A 13,937-nucleotide genomic window follows, 5' to 3' on the forward strand; every position below is an offset into this window, starting at 1 on the left:
TTTTGGGATCTTCGCCAATACTTTTCTATTAAAATCCAAAGCTTGAACCACTCAAAAGGCTATAATTCAACAATGATCTAACAGTAGGTAAACTTATACTCTTGAAATTTTAATGTTGTTTATACAAAATTTTTAGATTCACATTTAGTAGCCCTTTATAGACTATAGGAACTTTTCAAACTGCCTAGCATGTATGCGGAGGTAAAATGCATATCCGCATAAGGTCCCACCTCGAAAGTCATAATATATGTAAATTTATAATTTCCTCTAGTTCCTATTGGAGCATAGGGTCTGGTTGTAAAAACATTGCTCAACCTATTTAAGGACTAGATTTCAGGTTAAATTTATGCCGCCCTTCTTTTGAGAAGAAAACTTCGATTGTAATTTAGAGGAAAAAGTAACGCTAGAGTGCATTTAACTCAAAAATTTTCATTTATGGTTGCCATGGAAATTGTAAATAAAACGCAAAATATTAAATAATTCATCAATATTTATTTTTTTTGCCTTCAATGTAATTCCCACCACTTAGGCCAACAATTTTTTCAGTCCTCAAAACACTTTCATAAGAACTTTTTGGAATGGCCTTCAGCTCGTTCAACGAATTTTGTTTTATCTCTTCGATCGACTGAAAACGGGTTCCACGGAGGGAGAATTTGGGGAACAAGAAAAAATCATATGAAGCCAAATCTAGTGAATCCGACGGCTGAGCAATGGTATTATTGCTTTTTCGGCTGTAAATTCGGTCTCAATCTTGGCTTGATGCGATGGTGCATTATCATCGCGTAAAGTCCGTGAATTGTTCTTTCACAATTATGGCCGTTTTCGACGGATGCTCTCACGCAAACGCCTTAATACAGCCAAAAAGAACTCCTTATTGACCGTCTGAGTCTCCGGCACAAATTATTGTTGCAGCAAACCACGAATATTGAAAGCAATGAGCATCATCTTGATTTTTGAGCGGCTTTGGCGTGGCTTTTTTGATTTCGGCTTGTTTGCTCCATTCTAATGTTTGTTGACTTGTTTAATGTCACAGTACTTTGTGAAAAGATCTGCAAGCAAACATCGGAAAAGTTAAAGAAACAGAGCTTGAATATCGTCAGGAAGGCAAAGGAAAGATAGCAGAAGACCTCGATACATCTTATGGCTCGACTGAATACATTTTGGTTAAGATTTTAAGTAAGAAGTGTGTCAATGCTAAACTAGTTTTGAAAAACGTGAACATTTTCCAAACATGACGTCGAGTAGAGGTCGGAAAAGACATACTTGACAGCGTCGCTGACGAGCTACATTCATAAAACTCATCCTTACAAAGTGGCGAGATCTGAATTTATGAGTACGACGTCGAAATTGTCCCACAATCGAGCGAATGACGTTTCAAAAATGAGCCGAAAGCGAAGAAATCAAAACTCACTAAAGGCATTGTAGGCCAACCCTGCCGACGTTTATACGAGTAACAAGTGTATAGAAAATTGGATTAACAGTTGACATGCTTATGTTGAAGGCGATTTATATTCAAAATCGTTAATCAAACAAAAAAATTTTTTGTCAGTCTGTCGAAATTGATCAGAGTATATATATTTATATGTACATACATATGTATATGATCTCGAGTAGTTCCTTCGATTTGGAATTTTTCTGCTTGCTTTTTTATTATGCCAGCCTGTTAGATTTATACCAGCTGTTCGATTCGATTTTGTTCTAAGCTATGAGAATTGTGCAGCGCTGCATCGAATGGTTCAATAAATTTTTTTAAATCAACTCAGTAATATTACTTTCCGGACAAACCCTGTATATGGCAAACCCCCGCTGTTACTGACGCTTTTCAGCATCAGCTTCACTATGAGGATATAAAGAGGCGTCTACAATATATTAAAGCACACCATTTAACAGAAATTAAGAATGAAAATCATTTATAACTTCCACTTCAGTCGTGTCAACAATTTTGATCGACATGAAATTAAAATCAAAAGCAACCTGGTTGTTGCAACAGCCCCAAGACTGGTTGAGCAGCGAGATTGCCACAAGTGAAGTGTGTGTACAAATGCAAATTAATTAATAATCAAACTTATTTGCAGCTGCTCATTTGCCACAACGGCGACTTTATAAATAACTAAACTTAACTACAACTAAGTACACACATACATACATACATACACACACACGCACACGTAGACGGTGGTGTGCAACAGGAGTGTGAGTGATGAATAAATATTTGTCGAATGGGTATATAAAAATCAAAGCCAGCCAAATCGGCGCAGAAGTGGTTATACTTGTTGCAAGTAACCCACTTGAAGCGCATGCACATGTGGCGGCGGCATGCAGCATCTGCCATCATTTAGGCGATCACAATGTGGACAGGCGAGAACAGACAACATTTGCACCTGCCGTCTATGTGATTTTAATGCAGCGCCAAGTTTTCCCCCCACGAGAAAATCCAATGACAACAACAACAACGACAATAACACAACAATTGCCCCCTGCAATTGTGCCACACGGCGGCGATGCATGCATCATGCATACTCACGTACATATGTAACTGGTGGCATGTATGTGATTTGGTTGCATGCTTCTAAGCGAGTGCATGTGTAAATACCAGCGCTAAATGCTGCCACATTGTGGCCATGAATAGAAGCTGCATGAGCCACGGTCGCCGCCGCTCCAGTGCGTCCACTGACAACAGATGCGCACCGGGGCGGCAGCAACTTGTTATCTGCCGTGTTTCTCTAAGCGCAACGCACACGCACACACATACAAGCAAAAGTTAGTTAGCTAGGCGGCTTGGGCGCTTTTACCACATGGTCATCGTCGGCTTCCACGAATCATTCATTCATTCAGTCATTCATGTGCCCAGAGTGCGCAAAGTGTGTGGGGTGGCTTTGTGCCGCCGGTGTCCGTGGCATGTTGTTGTTACTGTTGTTGCATGTGAAAATCAGAGTTGTTGCCGCACTTGAATATGAGTGTGGCATGCACAGCTGCTAAGTGAGTGCGAATAGCTTAGATGTTCGGCTATCTACATACTCGTACTCGATTTTATTGTTGTTGTTGTTATGTTTGTTACTAGCAAACTAGCTGATTGAACATCTGCCGGTTGTGGAATTTAAAGAGCCACTTGCAACATGCGATGGTCATTGCTGCCACAATATGCTGCTACATCAATAAAGTTAAACTAATAACACGTCTATACTCGTATACATACATACATACACACATTCAACGTGCTTCTTCTTCCTAACTTGTCTCGCATTTAAGTTTTTTGGAGCAATAATTTGAAACTGCTGTGAGCAGGTGGACCTTAATTGAAGGAAAACTCGAGGCAACTGGCACTGCTGTTGGCAATCAATCATCTGCGAAGAAAGTTGTTTTTTTTTCTTGGCGCCCCATGGAAAACATAACCTCACTTATTATTTTGTAGTGGAATGGTGAAAATCTTGTACGATTCGGTGCTGATTTGGTCACATAAATTTATCATTCCACAGGAATCCCGTTCCTAAAAAAATCAAGTTCCCGATTTTAAGTTGCCAAACCTTGTATCAACCAAAGCATTCGAGAAATATGTTAGTTGTACAGTACCGAAATTGTTGTTGCTCTTGTAACGGTTATCCAGACCTTGTTTGGGTGGGCGGGTTTTCAACAAAATTATCAAATGAGAGCCCCAGGAAACGTGTTTTTCGACCTGATCGGACCATAGGCAAAAGGGTGTTAAATATGTTTGTTTCACAAAGCATGCAAAGAGGTGGTTAACCCCTGAGAGGACTCGTGACATGCAGCACATAGATTTGATATGTCGGATTAGATTCAGGATAGGTAGGAGGCTAAACTGCCCCTGTAACGAACTCTAGTTTCACAAAGCTCTCTCTCTTTCTGCTATGGCGTGTGGTTTGACTCCAAAGACGCTGTGGAGAGTAAGAGAAGGTCTTAATAGCTCCACTGGCGTTCATTGCCTGTCTGGAGTGCGTTACGTCCGTAATGTCGTCGCCATAATCTTGATCATATGAGGCTGCTCTAAGCAGATGACTGCAAGGCTGGTTCCTGCACAAAAGTAGTGCTTTTTGTTAAGTTTGGCACGTTTCTGACTAAACTATGTATAAAAAATTCAGAAGTTTGTTTGGTATGGGTTTTTGATTTTTTATTTCGATTCTTTAGATTTTTTAAGCTTCAAAGCAATAGTCAAAAAGTGCACTTTTTTTAATTCACTGACATTTTGTTAATTCTTCAAATATTCAAAAAAAAACTTTTTTGTCTAGATATCACATATCACGGAATATAAACATTAAATTAAAAAATGTTGGGTTAATCAAAAAATCCTCAGTTCAATCCTCACAAAAATGGAATAAAAAATTTTAAATTTTATATTTAATCAAAAATTGTTTAATAGAAAAATTCGCAATTCTCATCTCAATGTATATTATATACATACATACATATAACTAATAAGTACACATCTCGACTACGTATTTTCTGAACACTGCTTATTAATAAACGGTTTCAAAACAGTTTTTTCGAAAATTGTTTTTACAAGTCAATTTCTTGCACAATATCAAACATTCTTAGAATACAAATAAAAAAATGAAACTAGAAGAAAAGATGTAATACTGTTTTATGACACTATTCCGTTATCCGTTCCCACGACAATCGGGTCTACATAACTGGAACGGATCCGGATTTTCATCCGACGATGGACTATCAATTCGGCAGCTTTTTGCCGCTACAACAACAACAAAACCAACTATTCCGTTATGTTGACTCCTTGATGTCGTAACGCTTTCACCAAATCCCCTTTAATACGACGTTGATGAAATTCAGGTAACCGTTGTGTTGCACCTAACATTGCGTCAAAAAATGCTTTCAAACCCTTTTCTTCTGATGATAAGTTTTCATAGGGTGTCGCCTTCTTACGTTCCGTCATACATCCTGTTGTCGTTAAAGTAATTGTAGCAGCATTTGTTGAACATATTTGATGTGATTTTGTGCGTAAAGTATTTAAAGTGGTAGGTTTCTCAGTGTCTTCAGCAATGTCTTCACTGTTGTCAATCGTCTTCAATTCTGTTTCTGACTCCATATTTCTGTTTGCTTTCATATCAGCTGCAAGTATTTCTTCCTGTCTTTTTCTGTAAAAAAAATAATGAAATCGTTAAATTAAATAATATTGAAGCATATATTACAATTTCTTTTTAAATAAATAAATAAAAAATATTATTATTAAATCAACTTACATATCCATGTAAGATTTTTCTGCATTATGTTGACGAAATTTCCTTTGACGTTCAGCATTTGATTTTGATTTTGGTGCTGTTTTCATTATTTTTATTTCTTTTTTTATTTCTTCATTTTTCTTCAAATCTTTCTGACGCTGATAATATGCCCTTTGACGTGCATTATGATTTTTTTGCCTTTTTATTCTTTTTAGCTCTTTACGCTTTTCTTCTCTATAAAATGAAAATATCTAAGTATAAATAATTAGGTATAAATAGTGTAATGACACAGCAAAACAAAATTATTCATTTATAAAAATATAACAATATTAAGAAGTGATTATCGAATTTCGCGCGATGTACATTTATATACACTTTCTCTGCGCGGCATTCATGTGCATTATCTATACACCAAAAACAAAGGTACTGAATAGTACAAGTGCTTGGTTTGATGGTTTCTGTTATATACATAATGAAGAAAGAATTTATTTATAAATATATATATATACATATTAGGTTATCTTTATAGCAGTATTATATTTTCAATTCAAAATGAATACTGCATTTGTGATAATAATAAAATGTATGTATATAGAGTACTCACTCATTTTCTTCTACTATTTCTTCGTTAATAATAAATGCACTTTGTTCATTCATATTCAAAACAAGTAAGGAAGGGCTAAGTTCGGGTGTCACCGAACATTTTTTACTCTCGCATGATAAAGTGATAATCGAGATTTCATTATCTGTCATTTACATATTTTTTATTATTAATTAGAATTAAATTCTAAGAAATTTACCGATATTTTCGGTGAAAAATTAGGTTAGGTTAGGTTAGGTTAGGCACTGAGTACTTCGTGTTCGGTATCAGGGACCTTGAAAAGTTATAGTCCGATCACGACAATTTTTCCACAAGGGATACCTCAGCTCAAATACCGTATTTGTGTAAAGTTTTATTCCGCTATCATCATTGGTTCCTAATGTATATATTATACAGAGAAGCATCAGATGGAATTCAAAATAGCGTTATATTGGAAGAAGGCGTGGTTGTGAACCGATTTCGCCCATATTTCGTACATGTCATCAGGGTGTTAAGAAAATATTATATACCGAATTTCATTGAAATCGGTGAAGTAGTTTTGGTCCATAAGTGGGCGACACCACGCCCATTTTCAATTTTTAAAAAAAAGCCTGGGTGCAGCTTCCTTCTGCCATTTCTTCCGTAAAATTTAGTGTTTCTGACGTTTTTTGTTAGTCGGTTAACGCACTTTTAGTGATTTTCAACATAACCTTTGTATGGGAGTGGTTATTATCCGATTTCTTCCATTTTTGAACTGTATATGAAAATGCCTGGAAGAAACGACCCTGTAGAGTTTGGTTGACATAGCTATAGTAGTTTCCGAGATATGTACAAAAAACTTACTAGGGGGCGGGGCTACGCCCACTTTTCCAAAAAAGTTACGTGCAAATATGCCTAATGCGATCCTTTGTGCCAAATTTCACTTTAATATCTTTATTTATGGCTTAGTTATGACACTTTATAGGTTTTCGGTTTCCGCCATTTTGTGGGCGTGGCAGTGGGCCGATTTTGCCCATCTTCGAACTTAACCTTCTTATGGAGCCAAGAAATACGTGTACCAAGTTTCATCACGATATCTCAATTTTTACTCAAGTTACAGTTTGCACGGACGGACGGTCGGACAGACGGACGGATAGCAAATGCCCACAATGCAATGGCAATAGCAATACGTTTGACAGCTAGTATTCTATAAACTCTATCCTGTCGAGATGCCCCGTAACCGAGAATATGAAGAGAAATAAAAATACTAATTATAATAAAAAAAGTGAGTGTGCTTATGACCGCACGACTGAAGTGAAACTTCTTTCGCTCTATCTAAATGTATATATATAAACACAACATATATAATTTCAATGATAATTACAAATCCATGTTAGTTAGCTCTGCGGATATGCTGTTTATTGTTGATGGACCAGCCCTTTGATTCACTTGTGATGATGATGTACTGACTACAGCATCTAAATCTTGATGACTTTGCTGCTCCAACAGTACTTTCTTTGCTCTAAGTAAAGAAATGCAAATAAGAATTATACGAGCCTTCAATGACATAAGTTTTATATATAAATAAATATTTACAATTTCTTTCTCTCTCGGTATTCTCGAATGCGTTGAGCTGCAGTTTTCGCCTGTTTTTTTTGATGACCCACTAACGCCTTTTTTTTCTCTCTCCATCGCCGTGTTGCCTCTGCAGACTTTGCTCTCCTTTCTATTGTCGTTATTTCAGAGGGTTTAGGGACTGGTTCCTGTTGTTGCTTACATTGTTGTTTAAGCAGTGCTTTTCGTGCTCTGAATTCTCGACCACGTTCTGCAGAAGTTTTTGGCGCTTTATTCAACCTATAATTCCATAATTTCAGTTGTGTAAATGTAGTAAATTATTATTAGAGTCATGAATGATCATAAAAGTAAAATCGAAATTAATGTACCTAACTTCAATCATTTGTCTCGGTTTTTGTACATGATCTATAGTGAGATTTCCATCATTAACTTCCATTTGATTATTGTCATGTTCAATCACGATGTCACCAATTATTTGTAATGGTAAACCTCTACAATTAATAAGTATTTTATAATTTACGGATTAGTTAAATTTTTTGTTATTCTATTTTAAAACTTTGCTGAAGTAAATTGTAGAAACGTGAGGCTAAAATACGGAAGAGTAACAAGGAAAAAGCGAGAGAAAGAGAGGCAAGAAAAGGACAGAGAATCAAGCGTCCCAATGTCGAGAGTAGAATGCCGCATATTAGTAGAGAGAGAAAATAGTCAAGGACAAAGCAACAATGCATATGACGCTACGACGCTAGTAACTGGTTTGAGATGCGTACTCACCTTCGTGATTCATTATCAATTGATTGGGTCTCACTAGGTTTAAAATCTTGTCTTGAATCTGTTGTCACACACTTTTTGTGCACAATTTTCGTACGTAATTTCTTCTTAGTTGGTGGTTCTAAAGCACCGCTTTGATACTCGGAGTCTGTGTCACTTTTCTCCATAATTTGTTATTATTTACCCGAAAATTCACATAACATAAACTTTAAAATAAATTTACAATTTTATTCACTTTAAACGTAAAATATTGAATGTATTGAACAATATTAATTCATAAAATTGTTCAAAACGCAATAAAATTACAGTAAATTACAATAAAATAACCAAACCATCACCGTTCGCGTAACGCTAGTAAACTCGCAAACGAACTACTGACTGAAGTATACACATATTTCATTTCCCAGCTGTAAGAGAAAGAAAGAAAAATGTGCGCGCGCACTGCTGACGCTTGCCTATATCCCCCACCAATTACCGTTCGCCTCGCCTGATCACACTTTTCGTAACGCGTTCGTCAGCTTACTCCCCAAGCCAAGCGCGCGTAAAGAAGTTTCACTTCAAAAAATAGCTTAAAAAATATATGTATGTATTTACGGCATATGATGGCATGGCATATATGCCGAAGCAGAGAATATGAAGAGACAGAAATATATGTATGTATGTCCATTATTAGACGCGGCAACAAAAGTTGCTAATTCTCGGGCGATTCTCTTTTGCTGTCGCCCATTACCTTCACACGAGCAACTTGTGTTGCGCAACTCTGTTCGAGTTTTTTTTCATTCTCTTTCAGTTTACTTTAACCCATTGTCTACTCTTTACTTTAACCCATTGTCGTTTCATTTTTCTTATAGATATTTGTTCCACACTATCACATACATTAATCAGTTCTGTCAATTAAGAAATACATTTTATTTATAATTCAAAATTAAAACAAAGATTATACAACAGTCCTTCACATACATATATCACCCTTTTCACTATCGTCTGAATCAACTTGTACGGCTTCCTCCATACATTTCACAATATCTTTAATTAATTCGATTTTTTCGTCATACTCCATTTTCTAAAATATTTATATTATATTATGTATATCTGTATACATATTTGCAAATTACTTACCAAAAGATGAAATTAAATTTTTTAAATATATTCAAAATATTAATTTCAAAAAAATATACGCAAATGCAACTATGTACTACGAAAGAAAGAACACGAATGCCGAAAAACGTCGCAGCGAACTGTTACGAATAAGAACACAAAGCGAGTTGCTGAACACTGGAAACTCGGCGCGATTCTCCTCTCCTCGTCGCCCCCTCGCCTATAAACCAAGAGTTGCCGCAACTTTTGTTGCCGTGTGTAATAGGCGAGTATGCATGCCCATGATTACACTCCTAACGAAGAATTTCGTTTTGCTTGTTTATATTTTGTTTCACTTTTGACGAATGCATATGCGAGCCATATACATAAGTTCATACTAGTGATGAGCGATATTTCACTACCGGTGATTTTTTCACTGTGATTGAAAAATCGCAAATCGCAACTGCGATCACTTTTTATAAATAGCAGTTCGCTTCTATGAACTGCGATTGCGATCGCAGTTCGAACCTGTGAATTGCGATCGCAATTCGAAACTGTGATCGCAGTTCGAACCTGTGAATTGCGATCGCAATTCGAAACTGTGATCTTTTTGTGATGAAAACAAGAGTTGTAACTAATTAATTTCAGAAATAATGATGGAATAAAAAAATTACGGGTTTTTAATATTTTCCCAAAGATTAGGAAACTCGCGTTAATTATTTGGTCTTGAAAATATTAAAAGCGGGTATTCTAAACAAACAAATTATCAACCACACTAATGGTAATTCCTTCTAAGAAATGTGTGAAACCATCATACCAACATACAAATGAACTATGCAATACGCTCTAAGTGTCAGGTAGCCGAACCGCTCCAACATTTGCGAAAATGTAGTGAAAAGAAAGGCGGAAAAACTTGACTCGAGTTACAGGAGCCAAAAGAGAATTTGCCGCCAATAACGACAAAATGTTTCCGTCGTTCCCACGACAGTCGGGTCTACGTAAATGGAACAGACCCGGACTTTTATTCGGCCAAACAGTGTCAAATTGGCAGAATCTGCCGCTACAACAACAACAACGACGTTTGAACGTCAACTTAGTTGCGATCGCAATAGCAATATAAAATCACAGTGATTTAAAAATAGCAATCACTGAAATCACAGATATCGAAAAATCACAATATCGCTCATCTCTAGTTCATACATTCATATATACTTATATGTACATACATATAAGTATTTGTATACACTTCCGAACAAATAATGCATAAGCATGCATACTTACATATGCGTACACATGTGAATATGTCACCAACAAAAAATTGGTTGACCCTGACAACGGAGATGCGAAAGAAGCGTGCGACACTTGTTATTATGAATGTATGTACATATGTATATGGCTCGCATTTGCTTTCGTAAACATACAGACAAATGTGCCAAAGAAATATAATATGTACATACATATGCATGTGTCGTGGAGCGTGAGGTTTTTTTTCGTTACGGAATTTCTGGATTCGGTCGCCGCGCTCAGAAGCCGCGATTAAATCTATGCAATAGCTTAACAAAAAAAAATTATCTTCGGTTGCATCGAACTTGTAATACACTTCACAAATAAAAAGAGTTTTCATGCAGGAACTTGATTTTAAGCGATTGTTTTTTCATCCTTACCTCTGATCATTTGATTCAGCGATGTAAGTATCATGCACAAGCGGACGCTGGGCACTCGTCGTTTTTATATCCGATCCTTCAGACGAGTTTTCATAAATTGATGGTACAACACCACGCTTCAATAATCGATTCCTAGCGTATCCTAGAACATTTTAATATCACAATTAAACATAATTTAAAAAACAATAATATTTGGTATTATGAAACTACGTGAAAGTGAAGCTTTTTACAGATGGTTTTATAACATGATAAATGATATGCAACTATACATTTTTATTTCAATTTGCTTAGAACTGACGCCTATGGGATTCTTTTGCATTTTACTTGCATTTTCCTTTACAATAGAAGTTTTCGACTTCTGCTTGTACTTCGACTCGTATTCGAAACTTTGTCTCCTGCGCTTCTATTCATTCTAGCGCTCAATTTTAACCGCTTGTGTTTTTCACGATACCTACGGCGTCGTCCCGCATTTAGTCGTATTCTACGTAGAAGTTTTTCTGAAACAGGCTTACAGCTTTTATCGATAGGCTTTTCATTACTCAACTTGGCATTTGCCATTAGTTCACTAGCTAAATAATTTAAATATATTGAATAAATGTATATAAATTAAACGACTTCATTAAATTATCATACCTAGATTCTTTTTGCTTTTCCTAAAAGCACGAACACTTTCATCATTCTGCCTCCTAGGGCGTAATTTATCCACACAAGTATTTCCATGGTTTATAGGCTTGTTGGAATCACTAGTGGCACTTATGTCCATCCGGATAAAATAAGAATTTACAATCAAGCGATGATAATATGTACATTAGAGACCGTTGCCGTTTTGTTTTGATGTAACATCTGTTCCCTTTTTCGTTTTCTTTTTGGTTTTGGCGTTGCCACTCATCGCAATTATAACAAAGATTTTCCACCAAGGTGCTGAACAGACTTATTCCCAAATATACTAAGGCATGGGCTCTGAATATAGCATCAAAAAATATTTTTCGGAAGAAATCTCAATTATGAAGACACCTCCAAATGCGAAAATAGCGAACAAACAATGGTGGCGAAACGAAGAACCGCAAAAAAGAAGCTGTTGCCATTACTGCAAACGAGACATTAACTGAAAATACGAAGTCTGGTCCAAGCCAAATAAACCAAGCTACATATGTATATAGATCTTGTAAGCAGCAAAACAAACTTTTTTGACAAAGTTGAAAAACTAGCGATTCGTAAACGAAAAACTCTCAAAACGGACCTATTGTTAGAGTCAAGAGAATTAAGTAATCAACAGAGCCGAAAATTTCGATAGCGCCCTAGAGGGGGTAAATTATGAGGTGGCTGTACTGTACAGTCCTACTATTACTGTGACTTCGAAATACCCACTATCAAAGTGATACCAATGTACTAAATATATAAGTATGTATTCAAAGAACGAGATAATTCGATGCTATAGTTAAAAAGTTTCACTTTAAATAAATAAATGAATATTTTTCTATACTATACCGGTTTCGAATTGAAGACTGTTCCCAAAGTCGTCGCGAGTGAAATGCTTCATGCATATAAAACTAGTCTTTGGGTTAAAGTAGTCTTTTCGCCGACAAAATTCCACCCACTTTTTCGCCAGCTCTATATTCGAAGGGAAAATGTAGAAGCTACAATTGGAGGCTTTTGAGTGATTGTCGCTGCGACAATTGGCAACTGCACATCTCATTTTTATATAAACTATTTTATAATGCACTATATTGTGCTTGTTGTTAGATTATATTCCTTAAAATAAATTATTACTTTTGTTAAAATTACACATAATTTTACGTAGTGAATATATTCCTTAAAACATACACACACATAAAGCTTCATAAGCATTTGCTAGCCTGACGTCAGCAAACAGCTGATTACATATGTACATATGTCAAATCTTATACGAAGAACATTGTTGCAACCAGGTAAGATCTTTCACAAATTATGTAGCATTAACTGCATATTATTATAAATCTCATCAGTGATGATTGGAGTAATCAAAATAACTTTTTAACACAGCTGTGACTATAGTTGTTGTTGCAGCGGCAGACTTACAGCCTTACAACAAGATGTAATTGTGTTTTCTTGTCGTGTAGTACGGATGTGAGATTAAAAACAAATGTATATCCATATTTTCATAATTAAAAAACATAGTGTTTGTGTATTCAACTATTTTGCTGTTTCGCCCTGAGCGACGTCCTTCTATCAGCGTCAGCTAAAATTTCTGCCGAATTTAGCGATTGTAACATGTCGCGCTTAACTTTATTTTGCCATTTTAATGGTAAAGTACACGTTGCACGGTATATTGCATCGAAATAATTACGCAAACACAATTCATTTTCTGTCATGTTTGCCTCACAAATGGCCGGTATATCCATACGTATGTTCTCCAAAGGTGTTTGGGTCTCAGCAGATGCTCTTACTGGCGATATGGTTATTGGCTGAATACTACCTTCTGATTTTTTGCTTTTGCTTATATTCAAAAAGTTCTCTCCCGGATCTGTATTTACCGCTGTAAACTGTAGTATGAAACGCATTTCACTATAGTAATCCCAACAATTTGAATCATCAGATCCGCTTTCATTACTTTTTTCAATACCGTTTGGTATAAATTTACTGTGAAAGTTTGTCATAAAATTAGTTTTAAGATCTTTCCATGCTTTTTCCGCATCGGCACCTGATATTTATGATATATTAAAATCATATACTGAGATTTGTGTTTAAACAAAATATATTACCATTGTCATAACCACATTCCAGCGCTACGTCTTCCCAAATCCTGTTCGTACGTTCGTCTGCATCCAAGTAGTTTACATGCCGAGTGTCATACAAGACTTTATTCTTTCGTACTGCTTGTATAAGAGACAATATTTGTGGATTATTTTCTGAGGACATGTTTAGGTCTAAACAAAGTTAAGAGAATTAAAAAATGCCCACACTTATAATAAAATGTAAATATTAAGTGTGTTGTTATTTAATATTTGTGCTGGATGTAAACAAATAGACTTTACAGCTGATTTAATGGTTGTATAAACAGCCGATAAATATATCTGTGATGTCGAATTTAAGAGCTATTAAACACAGCTAGTTTTCATGACG

At 35.9% G+C, this 13,937-nt stretch overlaps 2 protein-coding genes across 9 annotated transcripts in view; one reads left to right on the plus strand and one right to left on the minus strand.

Moving 5' to 3' along the window:
- LOC105224421 (putative uncharacterized protein DDB_G0271606) overlaps positions 1–13,937 on the plus strand; it is a 632,600-nt gene that overhangs the window by 37,664 nt on the left and 580,999 nt on the right. The window lies entirely within an intron of this gene.
- Positions 4,101–13,864, minus strand: LOC105224439 (uncharacterized). 8 transcript variants are annotated; one of them, XM_049459082.1, is made up of 9 exons: positions 13,577–13,864; positions 13,426–13,515; positions 12,324–13,357; positions 10,836–10,977; positions 7,695–7,817; positions 7,348–7,605; positions 7,136–7,273; positions 5,214–5,426; positions 4,101–5,108 (listed from the first exon to the last, which is right to left on the minus strand). In XM_049459082.1, exons 3-9 carry the CDS (start codon positions 12,529–12,531, stop codon positions 4,727–4,729), a joined length of 1,464 nt encoding a protein of 487 aa, XP_049315039.1. In that variant the 5' UTR covers positions 12,532–13,357; positions 13,426–13,515; positions 13,577–13,864; the 3' UTR covers positions 4,101–4,726. The 8 variants fall into 8 exon arrangements, with proteins under 8 accessions (XP_049315039.1, XP_049315038.1, XP_049315043.1 ...); XM_049459081.1 differs by having other exon boundaries at positions 12,324–13,515; positions 13,577–13,687; positions 13,776–13,831; XM_049459086.1 differs by lacking the exons at positions 13,426–13,515; positions 13,577–13,864 and adding exons at positions 8,098–8,300; positions 11,160–11,404 and having other exon boundaries at positions 11,469–12,516.

Source organism: Bactrocera dorsalis, chromosome 5 (assembly GCF_023373825.1).
Source record: "Bactrocera dorsalis isolate Fly_Bdor chromosome 5, ASM2337382v1, whole genome shotgun sequence".
Classification (NCBI taxonomy): domain Eukaryota; kingdom Metazoa; phylum Arthropoda; class Insecta; order Diptera; family Tephritidae; genus Bactrocera; species Bactrocera dorsalis.